This window comes from Podarcis pityusensis (assembly GCF_964106645.2).
Source record: "Podarcis pityusensis genome assembly, chromosome: 10".
NCBI lineage: Eukaryota > Metazoa > Chordata > Lepidosauria > Squamata > Lacertidae > Podarcis > Podarcis pityusensis.
The window spans coordinates 48,418,067-48,443,925 of NC_138035.1; the positions used below are offsets into that span (position 1 = coordinate 48,418,067).

The window sequence follows — 25,859 nt, forward strand, 5'->3', positions numbered from 1 at the left end:
AACACCTCCCCGACAGCAGTTTACAAGAGCATTTACTCATTAATCATTCCAGTGCTTCTGTTTGGACATGGGGATGTGCTACCAATTTAAAAAGTGACAACTCACAGGCCAGGTAACAAAGTACAGTTAAACTTAACAATGCACTGTAAATGGTTGCCTCTGTTATATGAAACTGAAACCACACCGGCACTTACAAACCAATATCGCCCTTTGGAAAGCATGTCAGATGTTTCAAAAGTGCTAAGCAGCATGGAGGTCTCATTCTCTGAATTCAAACTCCCCAAAATGCTTATTTGCTCTTGGCCACAAGGTTTGCAAAAGTACAAAAAATATATATGTAGGGAAACCCCACACACAAGTTGGGTCAATTGGAGGATCCTCAAAATAGCCTGGTAAGGACTAAGAACGCTCAGTGTCCATGGAACGCTGATTGGCAGTTGGAAGGAGGGAATGGAAAACTCTGGAGGGGGAACGGAATCGAGTATGGTATAGAAGGGTACAGCTGAGTGACAGAAACAGTGAGTGGGAGCATTCCACATTGTTCCATTTTGTAGATCTTGGACAATTTCCTAGTTTTCTAGTACTAGTTTTCTAGTTATTCTAGTCTTCTGCACACATCTAGGGAATACGTTCTATTGAACTCAGTCAACTTTGAATTTTGGCACAACTTGCCAAGGAAGAATTTACATATCAGAATCATCTAGTAAGGCCAACCACTGCAAGCACTTGATTTCTCACTTGACTGAAGCATTGTCTTGGGAAACAATGTTCATAATACCCCTTTACCATTGAGATTGTATAAGTTTATAAGCTAGAGCAGGGGGAAGTCATAATCACAATTAGTTGAGCCTCCTCAACTAATTAGGGTGGGTTTTTCCCCTTTTGTAAATGGGAAACATATCAGCATAGGCTGAGGAGATGTCATGCAGGCTGTTATTTTATGGTGCATGTATATGCATGTTAAATCATTGCGCATGACAATCTATATGTGGGTTTCATACATTTTCATGCATGTGTAGGTTTCATACATTTGTTTCATGGAGAGGCCTTTATACTTCTTGGATCAGTTGTCCCGTAGTTTCTGTCCTGATTCACAGCAGGTTTCCAAGACAGTCAAAGATGGGGTTCTTTACCTGAAAATGCCAGGGATCATCCTAAGAATGTCTATATGTAAGTGAGTACTCAACCCTGAGTGATGGTTTTTCTTCTGTGGGAAAATCCCAAGATGGAGGAACAGAGACACATTGCTCAGTGACTAAATCTGTGTGTTCATTTCTGCAAACTGCATCTAATGGTTAGTTCCATACAAGATGGGTTTAATGAACGGAACCAGTGCAAGATGCCTACTTATATATTGTGAGGACCATGGAGTTCGTAATACATTATACATTTCCAGACAAGAAGCTTTAGTTACTATACTACCAAATTATTTCAAAAGTCACTGTAGCTCAGGGAGGGAAATAGCCAAGCTCTTTTCACACGCTAAAGGATGTTACTTATCATTCTTCTGCCCCGTCTCACATATCCTAAAACCTTTTGCATATTGATATTCAGCCAACAGAAAGAGCCAGGAGATTTGATGCGATACCTGGCCTTTCTCCAATAGCTGGAGATTGGACAATCAAAGTAGAGCTCTGTGCACCTGTGTCCAAAAGGGAACCTGAAGACTACACTGTTTGTCAAAATGGTTCTGAACTGATACATCTTTAAAAAGACCATTACAGAGATGACAATAATTGATAAGATTAATGTATTCATCAGGTGCTGACAGTTATTTCTATAGCCCTCACGATCCTGATTTGTTCTGCTAGGACTGCTTCTGTTTAGTTGACTGCCCACTGAGCAGAAAAAAATAAGGATGGATAAGGAGGAACAATACAGAAGGGTTGAAAATGAGTCCCTGGACTTAGGAGTGGAATTTATCTTGAAACCAAGGCTGATATTAGTGTCAATGAAACAGCTATGTCAGATGATGATCTTGTCCTCCTCTGAATTACGACAGATGTATGTGCACTTTAGGCAGCTGCAAAGAAGGGTAGGAGGTGGACAGAGTAGAACTGCTGTTTGTGCCAGTAAAAAACGCCAGAAATACAGTTCTCTTGTTGTCTCCTTCCCTTTGCAACTGCTTTCTTTCTCAGCTTCTTCTCAAAAAATAGGTCTGTAGTTCTGATTAAGATAAGATTTGTCACAGTGAATCATTTATCTAGAACTCTAGTATGCAGGGTGTGCATCGCAGTGTTCCTGATAGATCCTGCAGCCCATCTGTGGTCAGCACACTAGAAGAGGAATGAAATATTTCTCACATTCAGGGTGCAATTCTCAGCTCACTTAATCTGGAATAGTAGTTCTTAACTTCAAGGCAGAACACACCAGTAAGAGTAAGTTGAAGCTTACTAAAGGTTTTATTTGTAGAATGTTGTTTAAGACTGCAGTTTAATGTTCATTTATTGGGGGTTGACCTCAACACATTTATTTACACTAGTGGCCAAAATTGTAGAAACCTTTTGGAAAAAGTGTGTTTCCTAGGTCTGATGGCTCATAGCACCACTTCTTTTTGGAGTAATACCATAACATTATATATCAATGGAAAGAAAATTTGATGAAGAATGTAATGCAACAAAGTTTGTTCAATCTGTATAGCCAAATAACCAGAAAAAGGAAGCGCAGCTTGCTTAGGTTGATATGCAGTAGCTTTCCTGCATTTGAATGTAGCCAATGAGCATGAGTGTTTTTAGAGAGCCAATCAGGTGTTATGAGCCACAAAACCTCGGAAATACACTTTCCCCAAAAGTTTTCCACAATTTTGGCCACTAGTGTACTGTATTGACCTCAGTGGGACTTACTTCCAAGCAGACATGATAGGATTTTGCTGATAGAATGATTTTTTATCCTTTTTTTATTTTTGCTCCTAAAGATGCTCAAGAGTCAACTAGGGGTGGAAACAAAATTATATTAAAGCCAAAGATTCAAACAGAGACAAAGCATGTGCAAGACGAACAGGGATTTGGAGGTAGTCACAGTCGGAATCTGTAGCAGCAATTTGTAGATAATATTCTGTTGCACAAGTGGTGGGTCTGGGGGCAGGACAAAAAACTGTCGAATGTGGGAGTGCAGTACAGCCAGTTTAGTGTTGCTAGCTGGAGCCATAATAAGGCTATAGGAGCTCTCTGGAATGAATAGCTGTTCAATCTGCCAGAGTAGTTCTATGGTTGAGCAGGCAGGATTCCTGCCTAATCCGCAAGGGGATCTAGTTTCTTGGCCTGCCTCAGCCTTCCTGAAAGTCTGCCATGCCACTTGAACAAGCAGCTCACTAGAACACGAATGGGTTAGGAAAAAGTAATGTATTAAAACTTGATTCATCCAAATCTCATGCTTTAAAAAACAAATTTAATTTTCAAATTACAAAAAAACCTAATACATTAAGCAACATTTCATTATCCAATGCTACCTTAAGCACTCATTTAAAACATAACTAATCACTGTACATATACATGTGTATGAATGATTGATCTTTACCAGGGCTTTTACTTACTTGCTTTTTAAGGTCAGCATATTTCAAAGGGAAAAAATGCATGGAAAGCTTGTCTGATAGCTGTCCTTTCCTTCATTTTTTTAAAAAAAATGCAATTCTTTGTCATCACTTGTGCATCAACATCTGCTGATCTGTAGAAATAAACTCTCAGCAAGATATTACTCACAATAACTAGGTTTAATATAAACCCCAATATGAGGAATGTTTCATTTCCCCCAGTGGTCAGTCCAGAATTGTGACATTTTCATTAGTCCTAATAAAGGTATTGATGTATCATGAGTTTCGTAAATAGGACAGTTTAGAAATGTTTTCGCCTTTCAGTGTAGGATCAGCCTTTCATTCATTTTTGTTTTCCCCCAATTATATTTTAAGTTTTAACATTTTTAACATATACAGTCAAAATACAAATTTCTCTTTCTTTTTTTCTACTTCCCACTCCTTTTTTCGTGGAGTTGTTGTTTCTCCCCTTCTGCTACACCCTATCTTCTATCTTATCAAATCATAATCACAATACTATGATCTAATTACTTCTGTTGTTCATAGCTCAAATCCTGCTTGCGAGTTCATCGTACTATAACATTTCTTCAAATGATTCAAAAAAGGCATCCGTCCTTCCATAAAACATTTGTTTGCCTTCTCCTTCTTTCCTCTTTCTAATCTAGTGCTTCCATTTCCTGCACATTTAATAGGTGTGTAGAAGAGGGGATTTCACCAGATGTAGCTGGCATGACAAGCTGCAACTGCTGGAATTTCTTCTTCAACACATCTATTCAACATGCAGGAGTCCCGGACCCTTCTACGACTTTCTACTCTAATACTTCGAGAAAAACCGATTTGCACCTGAATCCTTACAACCAGCCCAAAGAGCAAAACAGCTTCAAGGTGTTCTGGCTCTCCACATTGCTTCATGGCCCTTATCCTTTCACGATTTATCTGCTCTATATAGCATGCTTGTGATCTGTCACAATCTTTCCTACTTACATCTGTGAGTTAGGGCCACTGAGTGCTATTTATTTAGCACTAAAGCATGTGAATGGCTCTACAAGACCTAGATAAGGCCCAATTATTTCTCCAAAGCGCTTACATAAAACAAGAATTAATCACAGGCCTGGGAATGATCAGAGGGCAAGAAAGCGGGGATTGTGATTAAAGTTGTAGAGCTACTTGCTTATACTCCTGCACACCATGGCAGGTTTTTAACGTCCGATTATTTAACATATAGTACACTTCAAGTTAAATCTAATTCAAAATGCAAGTCATACATATTTCTTCCTGATAGGCTAGGGATATGCGATTCTGATTAAAACATATGAGTTTCCCTTCAGCAATTTGGTTTTCATCTGTTATTTTACCAGAACTATGTGCTTGCAACTATGCACTTGCAAGATGATTAGAGAATGGAAAAGGCTGACAGTAGTAAGTGAAACAGCAACATGGAATGCTTCATTCAAGGCTATGGAACACGTACCAGTTTTGAATGCACCTTGGCAATATTCTCAAATATCATATTGATGGCTCTTCAGCACTATTCCTTGGGAAATCACTGTATAGTACATAGAACCCTTTGTGAAAATTAGTGTCTTCCTACATCACAGTTACACTTTTGGTAACTAATAACCCACACAGTAAAAATTATACTTCAGTTCATTTCAGAAAGGGCGTTTTCATTAAGCACAAATTCATCCAGCCTTCCATTATGAAGTCTGGTATTAGCATCTAATGAACCTAAACATCATAATGTTTTCCTGGAAGGCAAAGGCAAATATTTCTATAGCAGATAATTAAATGGAAATATAGGCATACATCTCCTTACACATATCTTTATTTTCTTTGCAAGTGAACTATTTCACCATTTTAGCATGGAAGGATTGGGAGTCTCAGGAGATTTCTCCTATGGTGTTTTCCTACAGTGATGTCTGCCATTACGTCCCACGTGTTGCTTCCTAAAAGTTTAATGGTCCCATTTTAAAGAGTGTAGAAATCTCCACTGCTGTCTCTAGGTCAATGGTTCTCAAAGGGTGTAGAGTGCTACACTGATGTGTGGTGGCAAGTGTGGCAGGAAGGTTCAAGGGCAACCAAAATAACTTTTAAATATTTCAGTGTATTATAGTATCAAAACTTTTTTTTTCAAAAATGGGGGGGAGAAATGGGGAATCTGGAGCCTAATCTGGTTTATTGTGGACTGACATTAGTTCTTTTGAGGTTGTTTTTTTCAGTCACACCCAAATTTACATAATAAACAATGGCATCAGATATTTCTAACATTTTCTTATAAGGACTGTTACTCTATCTGGAGTTCATCTGAAAGATATCTGTGCACATAGTGGCCACAATCTGGAAAGCTATATGAGCAGATGGGCCCCTTTGTTAGTTCACGAAGGCCAGGTATTGTGAGCAGATTCCCTTCCATTTTGGACAATGGGAAAATCCCAGCTGTGGTCGTAGCGCTTGCACACTGGATCTCAGCCATTCTGTTTTTGAAGCATTTATCCCGTGGTCGTGAATTGCAGGCGTTGCATTAAGAGACAAAGGAAGAAGTGTATCGCAGAGGCAGAAGTTTTGTTTTGTTTTGTTGTGCGTGCAAGAGAGAAGGGGGTAGATTCTTGCTTAACTCCATTGATATCTCTAGCCATAATTTACGGGTTAGTTTCAGCTACTTAGAAGTAAATGCAGACTTTCCTTTTTAGTATGCTAAAGCATAAAAGACACCTGAAATTATGTGTCCAGAATAATGCAGATTGGGCTCCTCAATGGAACCAAACAAAGCAGCCCAAATGTGCATGAAATATGGGAGCGTGTCAGAGACAGGGACGACCCTTAAGCAAAGTGAGGCAGCAGATGCTTCCTCTGCTACCCTACAGCCCTCAGGTAGGGGCAGGGAGATGCTTTCCTGCAACCAGCAACTTAGGCGCATGGAACCGATAAGATGCTATCTTGTCTCTGGGCAGCAATCTTGGGGCCACCCTGATCTGAGTCCTTATAGATTTCTGTATGAAGGTGAATATTGGGGGGAGGGGCATGATACTAAAATTTAATTAAGCTTTTTTTGTTATTTACTAATTTAATTGCAAACAATGTAGTGATTGCAGGTAATGTCATCAGTGCAGTTACATTACATTCCACCAACAGCTCATTGTAACTGACAGTGCCCATGTTGACCCTTAAGTAGTTCTCATTCAGTTGCATCCAACATCGCGCAAGTGTATTTCTTTTCATCCAGAGTGGGATTTCCTCTTCCTTCCTGCCCCTGTATACTCCCCACATCTGCAGAGCAGATATTGGGGGTGCAAGGGGAGGATAGAGGAAAGAGAAGTCCTGTTACAGCTGGGAAAATCTGTTCTGCTAGCAGCTGGTGGGCAGCCACAATTGGGTATCACTCACTGAGCTCAATGGGTAGTACTCCCAGGTAAGTATAGGGTTACTGCTCAGATCCATTTATTTAGGCAGATATTTAACTTTCCAGTTTAATTTTTTTTTGGACTGTTTTATCAACTGCTTCTGTCTGACTTATTATTGTTGTATTGGGGTTTTTCATTTGATTTTAATATAGTTCTAAGCCACCCTGAACATTGTGTGCACAGTGGAACGACAGGATATAAATTTTCAGAAATACATTCCATTGCTTTCACTGGGACTTAGCCATGACTAACACTTGCTGGGTTGAATCCTGAGTCCTCTGTCCTTGCAGAAAAAGTAACGTTCATGTGGCCTTCCCCCCTCTTTTAAATAAACATTGTCTTCAAACAAACTTACATTTGTTCATTGGTCAGAATTACTACAATTTAATAAATTACTTCCTTGATTTACTTCAATTTAAAGAATGTTGATCTGCCTTAGGATAATTATATTGACAATATATTTAATTAACTTCGAACATTTCTCTTTTATTCTGTAAGAAAGAAGCTATATTTTTCTACAGCATTTAAAGACACTTTAACTTTTCCTTAAAAGCAAAATGCTCTGCCACTAATCCCAGTTTTTGTCTCATACAACTCATTCTAGTGCCTGACATGTGTTTGTTTCTTAGGCAAACGTGTAAAACCCTTCAAGAACAAGGAGATTTCTGCTGTGCCTGGTGACAATTTTTGTTTATTCCACATACACACACACACACAATATTCTGGCTCCACGTTTGGGGCAATAGTTGTCATGAATCCTACTATTGGTCGGATTCTCAGGAAGGGCCAGAAGGTTCGTTGAGGAGTAAAGAGTCAAAACCTCTCCCGAAAGATGTTCCAGCCTTGCTTTGTTACTCACAGAGCAGCAGGTGTGTACAAATACAGGTTTTCATAGTTGTAGCGGTATTTAATGTATTGTATTGTTTCCCAAACTCACAGAGCACCATTTAATCACAACATTACCATTAGAAAAATTAAACATATTTTTTTTTTGCAAAGTATTATGGGGCTGTTTGTACGGACAATAAGTTTAAAAATAGCATCGTAGCTACAGTAGCCACATCCTTTGTGTATTTGTGTCCTCATGTCTCTGGTCAAACAAGTGTGGCTTTTGCAGAGCTTTAAGTTATCCCCTAGTGAAGCCTTGTTTTCATCAGTGTTCTGTAAGAAACCTGTATTGGAGGCACCTAAACACAGGATTACCATCCTAAATGTACAAAAAACATAGCACAACATATTCCAATATTTAAATCCCAATAATATTGAAAGCATGATGTTCTTAATCTCCCTGGATTATCCTGGCCTATAAGGATAAAAGCCAAAGCAAAAACATGGTTTTTTAAAAGTGTATTATGGTAAATGCTGCAATTACAGTGATATGTGATAGATTGAAATAAGAAATGTAACTTTTGTAACTTGATTATTTTTCAGGTTTAGGCTTTAACAGTGGTACCTTGGTTCCTGAATGCCCCAATGTTGTACGTTTCGGTTCTCGAAGGCTGAAAACCCAGAAGTAAATGCTTCCGTTTTTGAACATTTTTCGGAAACCGAATGTGTGACACGGCTTCCGCTGAGTGCAAGAAGCTCTTGCAACCAATGGGAAGCTGCACCTCGGTTTTCAAACGTTCAAATGTTCCGGAACGGATTACGTTTGAGAACCAAGGTACCACTGTACATATTAAATCATTAGACCAACATAAAATTCCGTCCACCGTAGCCAGCAATATAGCATATTCCGAAACGGTGTTTAGCAGTCAACAAAGGCTTTCACAAACAGGTATTGAAAGCTCATCATAATCTGTGCCAGCCTTGTTTCAGAGAGGAGTTCCATAGAGCTCTATAGTAAAGGACTTCTCTCAGGTTGCTACACACTATGTCTCAGTTCATGGCGGCCCCACCAGGAGAATCCCCTCTAATTATCTTAGCAGACAGTCAGTTATATTTGGGAGCAGGTGTCCCTTTTGATATCCAGACTTGCAGAGTTGCAGAGAGTTTAATATGTAAGCATGTGCACCTTAAATTTGGCTTTGTATCAAATTGGCAGGCAGTCTGAGTAGGATTGCCCTAGTTGTTGTTATTATTTATTAATTTTTTAATACCTGGCCATTTTCCCTGACTGGGACTCAAGGCGGCTTACAGATAAAAATAACAACAGTTACCAAACAATAGCCCATGTCTTCCTTACTTGCAACTTTACCTACAAGTTTAGAATTCTGTTTGTCTTTCGTCAGATTTATATCCATGCTCATCTGTTATTTGTTCAGGTGTTTTCAAATTTCAAATTTATTGGATATGTGACAGTCGGGTCAATAGAATGTGCATATATATTTACTGGATTTACATATCTTCCCACTTTTACTTCTTGTATATTTTTGACATTTTGGGTTTAAGTGGTTCTAAATCTAGGACAAACAGCAAGGAGCACAGCCAACTTTGGGTCAATCCGAAAGAGGAGGAAGACATAAAAGCAAAATAAGAAAAGCATGTAATAGCAAACGGCACCCAACAACTGACATTGCAATGTACATTGTTATGAAGCTCTACCTGCAGTTTTTAGCTTATAATGCACTTATGTCTCATAAGGAACTTTGTGTCTCCCAGTCAGTACTAAACACTGAGCCAAAAAACATCTTCCCTTTGGTTGCAACCCTTTAACTTGTTCATAACAAGAGTTGAGGTGAGCAGTAAGGTGCCATGTTTGCTGATAACACCGAATAATTTAGGATTGTTAAAGCAAAAAGGGATAGCAACGAGCTCCAAAAGATTCTCTCCAGGCTGAGTAAGGAACATTAAAATGGCAAGTGCAATTAAGTTTCGGCAAGTATAACGTGATGCAAATTAGAAAGCAAATAGGCCAACACTACATTCATGCAGATGGCATCTGTGACAGACTAGAAAGGGATCTTTCCGTTGCAGTAGATGAAAACATCAACCCAGTGCTTGACTGCTGTGATGAAGGCAAACTCCATGTTAAGGATCCTTAGGAAAGAGATGGTTATCTTACAGCTTTTGCCACCTGTTATCAATAATATTCATAGATTAAAATACCTTTTTGGGGGGTCTCTGCTGTTTAAGAGCTTTAATTGGCTCATGCTATTGGTTTACAGTTTTTAAATAATTTGAATGGGCAAGAGGAAAATTCAGTAGTTAACAACAACGTTAAAAAGACAATCCTTTCAAAATCAAGTTTTACTTACCGTATTTTCCGCTCTATAAGACGCACCAGACCATAAGACGCACCAAGTTTTTGGAGGATGAAAACAAGAAAAAAAAAATTCTGAATCCCAGAAGCCAGAACAGTAAGAGGGATCTGGCTTCTGGGATAGTCGCGTGAAGCCTCTTCAGGGCAGTGGGATGAAGGCTCCCCCTGCCCTCAAGAGGCTTCGCATGGCTAAGCCAGAAGCCAGGACAGCAAGAGGGATCGCTGCGCAGTGATCCCTCTTGCTGTCCTGGCTTATGGAATAGCCGCTCGGAGCCTCTTGAGGGCAGCGGGAGGAAGGCTCCTCCAAGAGCTGTGCTCCCTTTAAAGAGCGGGGGGGAAAGCCCCCAAGAGCCGCACACACGCTCCACGTGGCTCTTTAAAGGGAGCGCTGAGCAGAGCCTCCCACCTGCATTTGCTCCATAAGACGCACACACATTTCCCCTTACTTTTTAGGAGGGGAAAAGTGCATCTTATAGAGCGAAAAATACGGTATCTCTTTGACATTAAACGGACTTCCCTTCAAAGTTAAAGGGATTAACCTGCCAGGAAGCTAGGTCAGTTGCATTGAACCACTCTGTTCCTAGTTAATAACAGAGAAGCTTGAGTTGACCCACGTGAAGAAATTGAGGCAGGAATCAGTGAAGATGGAAACGCCAGGCCAGGGCTATTACTGTTTGTGGCAATAAGTAGAAAACAAGAAGCAGTGGGCGCACAGAGCTGACATAAATAGTGCTTAAACAGTAGGTTATGGACAACTCCAAATTTGTGAGATCACAGGTGTTTTTGAGTAGATTATTGCAATTATCACATGATAGCCTAGCTATCTGGAACTTCTGTTATAAGACTCTTTTCAGCAAGGCAGTATATTTGTGGGAAACTCTTTGCCCATTCAGCCTTGCGAATTGGATGTCAGCTGCTCATCTGAATCTACCCTAGTCTGTAAGAACTAATAAGCATCAACTGATAGCATCACAAGACATAAATGGTTTAGACATTAAATTGCTGCTGGGCCACTTGGAAAGCTACTGAAAGTAAAAATGTTCAGGGCACTCAGTGTTAGGCAGCAACATCTACATCTACATGTTTTTACCCATGAGGATGAAACACTTAGCAATTAGGGTGAAATCAGAAATAAATTCTGAGTTGCAGGACTGCAGTTTATTTGCTTTGTTTTACTTGCAGTTCGTATAATGCCAATTGTTTATGATAATGTTGCAGATGACAAGAAAAAAGCACAGTGCATTTGTACTGATTTTATAATATTCCTATTCTGGGATTAACTCCAAATATATGTTGGAAATGAATCAAGTTGTTGTTGTTGTTGTTGTTGTTGTTGTTGTTGTTGTTGTTGTTCTTCTTCTTCTTCTTCTTCTTCTTCTTCTTCTTCTTCTTCTTCTTCTTCCTCTTCCTCTTCTTGTTAAAGAAACACCTTATAAATGAGATTCATGGGGAAATGTAATAATTTGGGACTTGTTTTCTGACTTTTAAGCCACTAATGTCTGTCACTGGATAAAGAACTTCATGTTCACCTAGGCTTTTTAAATAACTGATGGAGTCTGTTATTCTCACAATTTTTCAATCTGTGCTTTAACTTGTAAGGGTGGTATGAGGTACTTGAGTGTATTTATATTGCTTTTGATTTATTTGGTTTTATATCTTCTGTATATTCTAATTGTTTTCTTATTTATTGCAAACCACACTAAGAACTTTATGTTATGCCACCAGTCAGTCAATCAGTCTTTGTTTCCATCATGTTTTCAAGCTTATTTCTGCAGCCATGGAAGTATTCATACCAGGATGTTCCACATTTTGATTTTTTGACGTGGGAAGCTTGATAGAAAATATAATGACAATAAAAAACCAGATGATGAATGATGCCCAAACCAATAAGTTGGTTTTTTCTCAGAATGCACAACTGTGAACTATGTTACCACAATCTCCTTTGCTTACACAAATCACATACTGTTGATGATTTGACGAAAACATACAGCACAGTTTCCAAAATCCTTATAACAAGTGCCTTCCCATCTGTTCAAAAATGTGTTTTCAGACAAACTCTGCTTTCCACGAAGTGCAGAAATCATAAACTACCTCCATTCCACTTGCCTGGCTGCAGAAGTCTACTGTAATCTAATACAACAGTCACACAGGAGACTTGATGATATTATTTGTTTTCAGGCCATGCATACATGTGTCACAGACACAGGAGAGGCATTCCCCATTCCTTCCCACGTAGGAGGGAATATCTCTTCTAATGTGACATCTATAAGTATTTATGGCAAAAAATTACACACAGACACACACAATATTAATTTTATTTATTTATTAGATTTATTTCCTGCTCTTCACCATAATACCACAGGAATAGCTCAGTTGGAAGAGCATGAGACATTTAATCTCAGGGTTGTGGGTTTGAACCCCACGTTGGGTAAAAGATTCCTGTATTGCAGGGGGTTGGACTAGATGACCCTCTTGGTCCCTTCCAACTCTACGATTCTATGAATAAACAGTTATTTTAAAAAAAAACCCCAGATATAACTCTTACAATTAACAAACAAGTAAAACTATTCAAAATAGAAGAGAACATGAAAAAGACGAAGAAAAAGAGTAAGAAATAATAAGAAAAAACTGACAAAACTTAAAACTTATAGGGGTATGGTATAAAGGTGAGGCCACAAGAGTATGCTTACTCTTACCAAAAAGGTGTGGGGCAGGAGGAGAATGAAATGCCCTTCCATTACCTTTCCTTGCTAAACTCCCCGGTTTTAAGGAATTTTCTCCCTGCTCTACTATGAGAGGGCAATTGTGGTGGCAGGGGTGAGGGAGGCTGCTTAAAAACAGTCTTGGAAAGATTGTGGGGGGTGTCCACTGCCCCCACCATTTGTGTGACAAGTATATGACCAGTCCCCCTTTATATATGACATGGAAGCACGCACATGCTTGAGATACATGTAGCTGCAAGTTTGGCCTTTACCAAAATACATACAAAGGGTTTGATCCAGGGCTGTCCTTCTGTAAGCTGAAAGGCATTTCCTGAGTCAGTGCAACAGCTTTATGTTAGAAACAGAGTTAAAACCCAGCAGTGCGCTTCTTTTAGTACAAAGCGGCGTATGATTCTGTTGCAGGAGGTCTGCTAGCTCAAGCCATAGCACGTTCTCAAGAGAAATGGTCTTGCTCAGTGTCTCAAGACCAAATTTGTGCTCTGCAAAATCTTCCACTTGCTCTTGCGCAAGTGATCATAACGGAGCCAACACCGTATTTCTGGATCCAGCACACTGTTACAAAATAAAATTCTGTATGGTAGTACCCTGTGATTTAAAAAGCAAAAGGGTTCTTGCTCGGTGGTAGAGCCCATGCTTCTCCATGCAAAGTCTCCCTGGTTCATTCCCTGCCATCTCTTGGTGGAACAGACTCCTGTTTGAAACCCTGGAGATTTGCTTCCGGTCAGCATAGTTGAAACAGAGCTAAATGGAGGAATAGCCCGACTTGATATAAGGCAGCATTTGGTCTTTCTGTACCATGCTCCACCTGTGCTTTGGAATAATGACATGTGCACACACGTGCAACACATCTCAGCATCACCCATTCCACCTTAACTCGGTCTTAGGAATGATTTGAAGAAAACATTTTGGAGTACTTGGCAATCCCTCTTTCTTACCGCCCTGAACAGTTTGGTGTCATCAGTAAACGTGGCCACTTCAACACTCATTTATAAACAAGTAGGAAAGCTCAGGTCCAAATAATGGTCCTTGACAGAAGCTCCTTCATACATCCTTCTGCTGAACGTCTGGGAAACCTTTCTGGAACAGCAGGCTAGATTTTCATCACCCTATAGGGCAACTTTGGCAGATGGGTGGGGTTGTAGTTCAGTAAAAGCTAGAGGGACACATATTGGCCATTCTTCTAACATCAGAAGGGATTCTTCTTCATTCACCCCCTTTCTGTTTCTGAGCAGAAGACACCAATGAAGAAATGAGAAAGGCCCTCTCATTTGCTGCTACATTATAAATACCTCCCAACCCCAGCAAAATCCTGTGTTGAGGATTTTACCTAGTGGTACAGCTTGTTATGTTCCTATTTGCCTTTGTATCAGAAAGGCACCTGGGCAATTCGGTTGGCAGTAAATATTGCGGCAAACATTCCTGAGATCATGGTCTTTCCAACAAGTGGCTCTTGTCCAGGTTTGTTAATTGTCTTACTTTAAATGTTGTGAGGATCCTATGCCCTTTTAAAATGTGTTTTTTTTGGGGGGGGGGTTATTGGGTTGTTGTTTTTATTTTGATTATGTATTTTGTGGTTATATATTTTGATTTTATTCTGTGAACTGCCCTGAGACCTCCGGGTATAGAGCAGTATATAAATTCAATAGTAAAGTAAAGGTAAAGGGACCCCTGACCATTAGGTCCAGTCGTGGCCGACTCTAGGGTTGCGGCGCTCATCTCGCTTTATTGGCCGAGGGAGCCGGCGTACAGCTTCCGGGTCATGTGGCCAGCATGACTAAGCTGCTTCTGGCGAAACAGAGCAGCGCACGGAAACGCCGATTATCTTCCCTCTGGAGCGGTACCTATTTATCTACTTGCACTTTGACATGCTTTCGAACTGCTAGGTTGGCAGGAGCAGGGACCGAGCAACAGGAGCTCACCCCGTCACAGGGATTCGAACCACCGACCTTCTGATCGGCAAGTCCGAGGCTCAGTGGTTTAACCCACAGTGCCACCCAATAGTATGTGCTATTCAGTATGTACCTAGCCATGATAACAACATGTCCCTACCAAATATATAGAAAGCAGATTAGGGCTGTTTGTGTGTGTGTGTGTGTGTGTGTGTGTGTGTCCAAGTACAGTACTGGTAAGCAAAAACAGCCAAGCTGAATCTTTCCCTCTACACTGACCTCTCCAAAGTTAGTTCCTCTGTGGGCGATTGCTTCATGTCACAGAGACTCACAGGAGGAAAATTATTGGTGAAGTGCAATTTTGTAATGGAAATTGGAGATGGTAAAGAGTTTAGGTCCTTCCTCCCATGCTCATTGCACACATGCTATACTTTAAAATCTCTCTTCCCCACATCCTCCCTGTGCTCAACAACAACCAAATTCTGATGCCCAGGTCTATTTCCGTCATTTCCACCCTGTCTGCCAGTTTGGACCACTTTAGAAGTCGCCACAGTTTTGTAATGCAGTGGTTAATAGGCAGATTTTATCCTTCAGAGGACCTTCTGAGTTATTCCTGTGGTAAGTGATGCCACGCGAGCCGAACATGCACTCATCGAACTTCATCTGAGGTGTAAAATTCTTTTAGATTTAATTATCCATTGTTGTTTTAATATAGAAGTGGCGAGTTCACATGCAATTACGCTTGGCTCACAGCAGCCATTCACCAATTCAAATTAAAAAGTCTTGAAACAGCAGAGTAATTATACCGTAATTGCACACTGAGCACAGAGAAAATGAAGAGAGCCTAATTCTTTGTATTTATAACATAACAACCTATGTGGAAAAAAAGACATTAGCATAAAGGGAGCCATAACTCGCCAAGTATGAACAAATTAATTCAAATAAATATTTAGGGTGTTATATCCTTTTCCATCTGTAGTACTGAGCAACAGCAAAAGTTAATTTTCAGATGTATTAATAATTAATTGAAAAGTTGATTGGAATTGATTGGAACACATTTGGAATGTTACTGTTCTCCTAGGATGTTTAAGATCGGCTTGGTGCCGCTCTCAAATTCTGTTTTTCTATTTTTATATATATAAAAAACCTGGCACAGGACTCTACCTTCCAGCTGCTCCGTTGCAAACCTTACACTCTTTCCAAAAAGGGAAGCTTCCTGTAAATAACATGGACGGATATTAGCTAAAATTTAACTGCATTTTTATGAAATTGACTTCCACATCTGAACAGTAATGTGTAAGTGGATAGATGCCATTAACACTAATGGCTGGTGTGTGCTTCCCTTGTATTGGGATTTATATTCTCAGATAGTGGCAAATTTGGACTATTCCAAGTATTACTCAGAGTAACGGCGTGTGACCTACAAGCATAAAATTAAGAAGAAGAAGGAGAAAGGACAGGTGGAGCAGCAGGAGTGCTGGCAACAGAAAGCTATTAGAGGCTCCAGTGAAACAACAATAGTAATGATAATGGTGATAATAACAATAAGCAAACTAAAATAAAATGCACCCAATGAAGCATGAATTCGTCTTCTAAATAAACAGGGATGGTGCCATAGATATATATATATTTATGATCATGCACCATGCATGGCTACGTTGTGCAGCTGCACATGAATTATTTTGCTGGCACATTCTGAAGATGGACTTGAGAATTATTCTGCCTGCTAGGATACTAACATGCTATGTGAGTTGTATGACACATCCTTAACTGCAAAGCGGAGGAGTCTCTTTTCGAACTGGACTGTTTTATGGGCTTTTGCAGAGTCACCAAAGGATGATAAAAGCCTAAGGATGATGCCAAATTTGACATTTCAAATTTCAGTTTGTTAACCCTGCCCTTGCTAACCTCAAGCTGTTAGGTAAAGAAGGAGAAAATATTCACCCAGTCTTGCAAAGGACCGTGTTACATTTCTTTTGGCTGCATAGAAAGGATGATCCTGTGCAGGCATCATGGTTTGGAAGAGAGTTCAAGCCCCTGTCTGAAGTGCAAATGATAATTACCTAGCCATAGCTATGGTGAAGCATCAGAACAACACAGAAAACAAAGGTGTTGATTAATTTGTGTCAGTTCAGCCAGTTTCACTGGTAGGGTTAAAAAATAATGAATGCACTGATAATTCTAAACCCCACATCTCAACAGTAGTTTTCAAAGTGTCTCCCAAGGATGAATTGTTGTTGTTGTTTAGTCGTTTAGCTGTGCCCGACTCTTCGTGACCCCATGGACCAGAGCACACCAGGCACTCCTGTCCTCCACTGCCTCCCGCAGATCAACTTATCTCCAGAGTTGATAAAAGACTCGTATGCAGATGCTTTTGCTGAAGGCAAAGGAATGTTTCATCATTAAGGAGCAAGGCCCTTCAAAATCAGATGTATCTCTTGATGAACTGTTACCATGGTCAGTCCAGTGAGTCAGCCCACCAGAGAAAGGAGTGCATTGTTTAATGAAGTTTTAATACAAAAAAGCAACATGATTATTAATTGCATCCACTGATGCAGCAGAAAGACTCCTTAAAGATGTTCTCTTTGATATGACAGTGATCTTGTTTTCTTTCCTCTTCATGTTTTAAATGCAAGTCAGGCATAGGGGAAAAATCCAATTACTGTGAAATTTTCTGTCTTATGCATTCTTTCTATGTGATCCTTTTATTTTTATGTTGGCTCGGATGAAAGTGCTCCAGTGAAGTTTTGAGAGCTCCTTTATGTACAAGGGATTGGAGGATGAATATATCTTGTGTACAGAAATGTCCCATCCCCCGCCTCCAGTGTTGCCGCTTCTGTCTCCCACCAAATTATTTCTGCTTTTTGACTTGAGTTTGAGACAGGAAAGATTGAGAAGTACATTTTGAAAATTGCTCGAATTCTTAACAATAGGCTTGTTTCCAAAGCAGAATTGGTTTAATTCATTCTTCCTGTGGTTGCTGCTGCTGCTATTTTTTAAAAGCGCTCCTGAAAACTTTTCTGAAGTTATGGCTCCAACCAAGAGGTGAAAATCCCCACGAGAACTTTCTTTTTAAAAGTATGCTCAAGTTCTCCCAAAACAAGATCCTTCTCTGGTTTTGGTAGAATCTCAGCAATGGCCTTTAAAGTAGCAACATGAGTTCATTATTTGGGGAGGGGAACAACTTTGTGCAAATGCTGGTCAGGGACTGTTATTTAGGTGTCTATGATGACAGTCCTAATATATTCTTTAAGGAGTATTATGTACTTTTCATTATTAAGCATTATCTGCAAACTAATATTTAGGCTTTCTGTGTGTTCTGCTTAAAAAAAAAAAGGCTCAAATTTGTTTTACAGCCAGAGTCCTTCAGTTTTAGACAGAAATTTTCCAGCTACTACCATGTTGTAGAGAGCCACTTGGATTGACTTATCTCACAAATTGCTTTTAAACTCCTGTAGGGTCTACCTTCCTATAGCTTAATACTTTTTCTTTTTCTTTTTTTAAGTCTAGCCCTTTTACTTTTTCACCACTACCATTTAATTCCAACTTGGTTTTTTAGCCATCTTTTATCACACCGGATGAATAGAGACTTGTTTCAAACAAATGTGTTATTAAAGTTTATTACATTTGTTATTTACTACATGTGACAGAATGAAATGCAGTAGTACATGTACACATATACATTGGTCATCTAACAATATTTGGCTTTATATTTGCTTAAATCTGTCACAGTTACTTTGTAAGACTTTGCCTCAAAGGAGAGAGCCCTGGTTTTCACCCTGTGTAAAGCTAATAGTCAATTTAGCTTTTGTTCCCCTCCAAAGTTCACTCAGAGGCACTGCTGCTGTCTTCCTGATAGATTTGCCTCAGCTGCTCTCTTAAGTTCTTCCTTCTGGTCATATATTTGAAGACCAGGACTCTTCCACAAAGATGCCATAGTGGCCTTCCCTGGAGTCGTCCTGCAGCCAACTTCCCGCTGCTACCACTTTACCCAGACGTAATCTTCTGTTGGCTGGCTTCTCTCGACTTATGCCTCCTCTGATTCCCAGGCTTACCTTCTGCCTCTTCCCAGTCCCTTAACTGACTGACCGACTGACCCCCCAAACAGTGGACCTGCCCTAATTTTCATCCCTGGGAGAACTCTCCCAGCAAACATCCCCTTGGAAATCTGAATCCTTATTGGCCTATAACTAAGGGCCGATGGTTTTGAATAAGTAGCCACTATCACAACCGATCCTTTTCATTTCTCCTGGCCAATATAAAATATAGATGCTGCTGTTAACTGTCATAAACACCTCTTTTGAAACTAACTGCATAGCCACACCTGGGCAGAGAACTGAAGCACCATATACTGTATTGCAGGGGTGGCCAACTCCCAAGAGACTGCGATCTACTCACAGAGTTAAAAACTGGCAGTGATCTACCCCCTTTGTGGGGGTTCAGGTCAAAGTTGTTGAGCTTATTTTTTGGAGGGGGGAAAGCCATATTTTTTGGGGGGGTGCAGGAAAAAATGTTTAGCCTTTTTTAGGGGAGCCAAACTTGTTGGGCTTCTTTGGGGGGAGCCAGTGATCTACCACAGAAGTCCAGTGATCTACCGGTAGATCACAATCTACCTGTTGGACGTGCCTGCTGTATTGTATCTCATCCTGACTTCAGTCAGTAGTGAACGGTCCATTCCCCCTCACTATGTAACCCATTCCCCCACAGGATGGAATACAGTCGTACCTTGGATCCCAAACGCCTTGGTACTCAGAAGTTTTGGCTCCTGAATGCTGCAAACCCGGAAGTGAGTCTTCCGCTTTGCGAACGTTCTTTGGAACCCAAACGTCTGATGGGGCTTCTGTGGCTTCCTGCAGCCAATCCGAAGCCACGCTTTGGTTTCCGAACGTTTTGGAAGTCGAACGGACTTCCGGAACAGATTCCATTCGACTTCCAAGATACAACTGTACTGTGTGTGACTGGGGAATACCAGATCTCACCACAAGAGGGTGTACTCAAATGGAGATCTTGTGACTTTCCCTTGTTGGTAGGGAACAGTCAGGTCTCGGTCTAGCTCAAAGCCACATTTCCCTTTTAACAGTTGAGGTAACCTGTTTTTATCATTCATTTCCATTCCAGCTTAAGCTTGGTTACAATAGGATCCAGGCAAGTAGTTCATTTTGTCACACACAAACCTAATTGCAGTTCTATTGCTATGTGCATGTTTAGAAATGCCTTCTCCACAGAGGGGCTTAGTAAACGGATTTGTGCCATTATAAACCTAATGTTCAACATCCCTCAATTTGATATTTTCTTCTCTTTATATTCTTTTGTTTTTACAGGTAACTCGATAGCAAAAGACAAATCAGATCACACTCGAGGCTGATAACATTAAATACAGCCAAGTAGGAAGTTTTAATATCCAACTTAACAATCCTTGAGGTCAGGCTTGAGACTGCTGGGGCATACTAATTATTTCAAAGAGAACATTCGCTGTAATCAGCAGCCACTTGCGATCAAAATGGCTGGAAAGTCACACACACGAGATTTCGACGGAGTGAACTGTGTACATTTGTAAAAATAGCAAAAACATGAAGGGATATACGGCCGAAGAAGTGATGCTTAGAGGACGCCGAAGAAATAGCAATCCTTTGGATCCTTGCATTGAGACTTGTGACGTTTCACCTCGATGAAAGCAGTATACTTTGAAATGTACTGATCCATTTCCTCTGGAACTTTCCTGGTCCTCCATGCAAATTATTGGTGGGACTGTGCACTGCTGTAATCAAACCACTGTTCCAGAAATTGTCCTCTGACACAGCACAGTTTTAGACACGTTTAATTTGTATTCTAATCCTGAAGCTCCAAGGCTACATATTTCAACATGTCAAAGTTGCTTTTCTTATAGGAATGGAAATACTATATATCCATCGTTAATCATTATTGTTGGCAAGTAGTAGTTATCTGAATACGTCACCCATATACGAATGTATCATTAGTCAGACATGTTTCCCTATGACTAACCAAATACCGCAATTCCTTTCGGACAAATAAAGGGTGATCGAGACAGAATGTTCAAGCCCTTCCAATAACATGCTATTAAAATAATCAGTTCCGTATAATTTCAAGAAGATGGGTGTTTTTTTGCATACACTTTGGTTTATTATCATTAGGTCCTACAAAGATTATGGTAAAGAATAAATGGCGCTAGCTAGTCCCTTCATGAAAATAGACGGGTGCATGTTAATTTTTCCATTCTGAGGTTCAATGGTATTCATTCAGATACGTTTTTTAGGTTTTTGGTTTTTGTTGCTTGAAAAAAAATATTACTATCTGGATGCTTAAGTAGATGTCTGTTTCTTGATAGGACGAAATAGGTTTCTTCAAATCTGGAATCCACTAAAGATTTCCTTGGCCACTCCAGGTACATTGAGTTCATTCTGTAGTTATTTTATTAAACCAGAAGTTCTTTTCTATCTCCTATTTCAGTATCTATTTTTTAATCTTGGTGATCTACTGTTTCATGAAAAATCTTAATGTTTAAATGCCTTAAGCAGCTGTAAACTTTTTTTTCTAAGTTATTACAGAATGTATAATTTTATATTCCATTTAATATATTCACCATGCTATGTGGAAATATGAAGACAGAACGAATGGTTTCTTTTGCATTCCATACTGATGTTGCAAGTTAGTCTTAGAGAAGGCAAAGAGAAGGCAAATTTTTACTCCATTTGTTTTGGGAGGTAATATGAAAACTACACAAACTCAATCCTAACAGAAAGAGTTATGCCCAGAACCTCAAGTTGTTTCAAGTGGTTACTAATATTTGTGGGGAAAGGGAACTCTTTCCCATTGTAACAAATATTTGGCGTGGCTAATTAGAAATAAATTGGGTTCTATGATGAATGACCACCCTGAGGTACTTTTTCCTGTCATGTGATACAAGATTGTTCCACAACAATTTCATTACCTCTGTTGTATTATGGCACTGGATGAAAGAAAACGAATGATAGCTGAAAATCAATCTGAAATGTATATAATTCTGCTACAGAGTAATCCAAATTTTTGCAGAAGGGGTATTCTTGTTAATTAAATTTTAATTAGGATAAATTGATTGTAGCATCAGTTAGCAGTCTTGATATTTTAACAGGATTAATATTGTATGGATTCGTTTTTTAAAGGTATGTGTAACGGAGAAACACAGAATTCAAAAAATATGATTAATTCCTTTGCTTGGGATAGTAAAAAGTATAAATGTGTAATTTTGTAGCAGTTATGAGTTTGGCTTTAATTTAGCCAAAAAATCTACAACATGCTTCTCAACATTTCCCCCCCTTTGTGTTTATTCTTAAAACCAACACTGAAAATATTGTATTATATACAAGTGTAAGACATGCATATCAATAGGTGAAAAATAAATGGATTTTCGAATATACTGAACTGAGTTTCTGCAGTGGGTTAATGTTGTGATAACTGATAACCGGTGAATAAATTTGTGCTATAAAATGAACATCTCAGAATGCATATGCAGTTGGAAGCTCTTTTATATATTTAAAAGCTTCTTTAAAAATAGATAAGGGACATTTCAAGATACAGACTCCAGTCTAGGAATTCCTGTTCCCTTCTTTGCCGTCTTCCTTTTATGCCTTGCTGAGCACGTCACCTTGTTTTTCTTTCTGGTTATCATTTCAGCAAACAGAGGTAGTAACTTTGGTGGCGGAGGATAACTCTAATGCTATTAACATTAGTGGGGCATGAATGTTCCTTTGGCATCAGAGGCTCCCCTTCAGTTAACACAGTTTCAGTGGCAGGAAAGGGGGAAAAAATAGTCCTTGGGGTTGAATTGGGTGAAGAGAGAGTTGTTCTGTCCAAATAAAATTAACTGATACCTGTTCAACAAGCTAAAAATAGAGCCCCTGTAGCTGCTGAATTCTTTCAAGGATTGGCTCCGGGTTCCTTCACTCTGTGAAGCAATGACATCATCAGTAGGGGGAGGAGCAAGGGGGAAGATATAAACAATAAATCTCAGATTCCCAACTTTTTTTTTTTAAAGAATATGCATCTAGCATTCTCAGAACCAGAAATAAAAGGCAGCATGTACAAGTAATATTCTAAATAAAAAATGGTGATGAATTAGCCTGTACTCTCCTGGTGTCAGGGACTGGGCAGAGGAGAAAGGGTGGAGACCATGTCCCAAGCCTGACCCTTCCAGAGAAGGAGGAGACACTTCAGAATTACAGCAGGGGTTTGAGGGAGGTCACAGCTCAGAGGAAGATGAGGGGGAAAGCTGGGAAATAATGGGAGAGGAGGGAGAAGAAGCGCCAGAGGGGCGACAGCTGACAGACACAGTGTCTTTAGAAAGCATTCCAGACCTCCCCTCTCCCAGAATCCGGTGGGCATTGAAAGTAGGAGAGCAGAGAGCCCAGAGGCAAAGGCACTTCTCAACACCCGTAGTGATGACGCATGAAGAGGAGAGAGGGAGGGGGTGGAGAGTCACTCGGGGCAACGTCACTACTCGAAGAGGCTGCATTTCTAAGCCTCTCTCTGTGAATATTGAATAAAAGACATTGGTAAGAACTTTCCTTGTCTTATCTGTTGCTGGCAACCTACCGTGGGAGTTGGATCCTCTGACGCCTGGTGTTTTCCTTTGCCCGCCACTCCAAAAGGAATTGCTGTGTACATGCAGCTGAAAACATTTATCTTAGCCCTTAGGGAAGAAAATAAAACCTTTGTTTTTTGTGTAAGTGTTGGGAAAGATTGAGGGCACAAGGAGGAGGGGAGGACAGAGGATGAGATGGTTGGACAGTGTTCTCGAAGCTATCAACATGAGTTTGACCAAACTGCAGGAGGCAGTGGAAGACAGGAGTGCCTGGCGTTCTGTGGTCCATGGGGTCACGAACAGTCGGACACGACTAAACAACTAAACAACAACAACAAGGTGCAGGTTTCATTATTTAGCAATATTTTAAGGTCTTAGGAAGCTGCTGTCTACTGGGTTCATCTAGTTCAGTGATGGCCAAACTTGGTACTCATTTTAGCTAACATGGATAACTCATCTTAGCTAACTTGGTACTCATCATCCCTAGCTAACAGGACCAGTGGTCAGGGATGATGGGAATTGTAGTCCCAAAACAGCTGGAGGACCAAGTTTGGCCATCACTGATCTAGTTGGTCTGCACTAAACTGGCAGTGGCTATCCCAAGGTTTCAGCTATTTGAATAGGATGCCCACCTTTACAGTAGTTCTGCTTCCGGTTTCCTGCTGTGACCTAAGATGAGTATCTGTTGTTCTGCTCATCCATTTGATTTATACCTGAATGATCCCAATGCATCTACAAGTCAAAGACGCAAGGTCTTTTGCAGCCAGTTATTTAATACCACGGTTGTTACACCTCTGCTCTCCATTGATTTCTGCCACGCCTGCCCAATACATAACGTAAAAGTCAAAAAGGAGCGATGTGGTCAGCAGAAAGCCTTTCTCCAGTGTGCCTACTCATTGATCATTAGACCTTAGTTCTGGATCCCATAGGTGGAAGGAATACATCTGCATTGTGGCAAGTTGTTTACATCAGATGGTCTGCTGGCCCTGCCTTGACTTCCAAATAATTTGATATTATTGTCGTTATCTCTCCCTGTTGATTGACTCTTCTATCTTTCATGTCTAGAATCACAGCACATCCACTGCAAGCCAAGATAGTGGCAAATAGGACATGCTTTTGATTTTTCAGTGCAAATGTCATCCTAATCTTTTTGTCGTTGCTGTTTGTTTTCTTGCTGATAGTTAAATCGACTGAGCTGTGCACTGAGAAGATGACACAGCTGAACAATCTGATGGAATTAAATAGTTTCTCATAATTTCTATGCTGTTAAGTGGCACAAAGAGCATTACCTAATCACTGCTTGTCAGCCTTTGCTGTTTAATTCCCATCCTAGAGATCTTTCATGTTTACTCTTCTGTGCCACTGGAAAATGCTCCCAGATGATATATTTTAAACATTTAAATACTTGATCGTACAAACCTGTCTGCTCCCACTGCACAGTCTGTCAATGTAAAGACTTAGTAAAAATTTCAACTGTGAACTCTGTTTGTGCCACCATCATAAATAAATACCTTATGCTGTAAATAAAAAAACTAGACTTTCTAGCACATCAGTCTCTTCTAATGAAGACATTGCTAATTTGAAAGAAACCTACTAACTGCCAATAAAAATATACCAGTACTCATCTCGTCTCTCTGTTTCTCTTAGAGAAACAAGGGATGGTGAGAGTTAATGTTATACTTACATTAGCAGAGTTTAACCCAGATTCAAGTCTTTGCTCAGCTGTGAAGCAGTAGACTACATGGCCTTGGGGCATGTCACTATGTTCCTGCCTTACATACCCCACAATGTTACAAAGAAAATATGAAGGAGATGGAACTGTGTATTATTATTATTATTATTATTATTATTATTTATTGATTTTATATATTGCCCTATACCCAGAGGTCTCAGGGCGGTTCACAGAATAAAATCAAAATATAAAACCACAAAATACATAAAATAAAAACAACAACAACCCAATAACCACACATTTCAAAATGATGACATGGGTGACACGCTATCCTTTGGATGAAGAAGGAATACAAGTACCATACACAAATAACTATTTGTTATGACAGGCACAGCCAACACCCACTTGGAGTGGAAGACTGTCCCCAAACATACTTTCTCTCTCTCTCTCTCTCTCTCTCTCTCTCTCTCTCTCACTCTCTCTCTCTCTCTCTCTCACACACACACACACACAAATCCTGATTTATCTACAATGAGGAACCTTCTCTTTCTTGGGATCCAATTTCACTTCTTGAAAGGAGGGGATACAGGCTTGGTCCACACTCCTGTTCACTCTGCATCCAGTGTGCAGCTGCTGCTAGTTCAGGAACGGCTACACACATAACATAACCACAATCCGCATCTATCCTGTCATTTCTTATGAAATGCTGCGTTCTGATGCTTTTGCCTCCAAGCCAGCTTCAACCAAATTGAGAAAAAGAACGACCTAGCTGTATTTAAGCCAATAAGATGTGCGCAGCCCTAGTTATCCTGGATCTGAGTGACATCTGAAGTGATGCTCCGGAGACTTCTGTAGTTAGTACATA

At 40.0% G+C, this 25,859-nt stretch overlaps 1 protein-coding gene across 3 annotated transcripts in view; it reads left to right on the forward strand.

Moving 5' to 3' along the window:
• Positions 1–22,163, forward strand: part of TAFA2 (TAFA chemokine like family member 2) — a 139,407-nt gene extending 117,244 nt beyond the window's left edge. For 2 of the 3 annotated variants that reach the window (XR_013990916.1, XR_013990917.1), the window contains exons 5-6: positions 7,560–7,799; positions 20,066–22,163. Coding sequence is in view for 1 of the 3 variants with exons in the window: in XM_081022434.1 (XP_080878560.1) it covers positions 20,066–20,077 (12 nt within the window). In the remaining 2 variants the exon portion in view is untranslated. The remainder of the gene's footprint in view (positions 1–7,559; positions 7,800–20,065) is intronic. The other variant, XM_081022434.1, reaches the window with a different exon arrangement.
• The last annotated feature ends 3,696 nt before the right edge of the window (positions 22,164–25,859 follow it).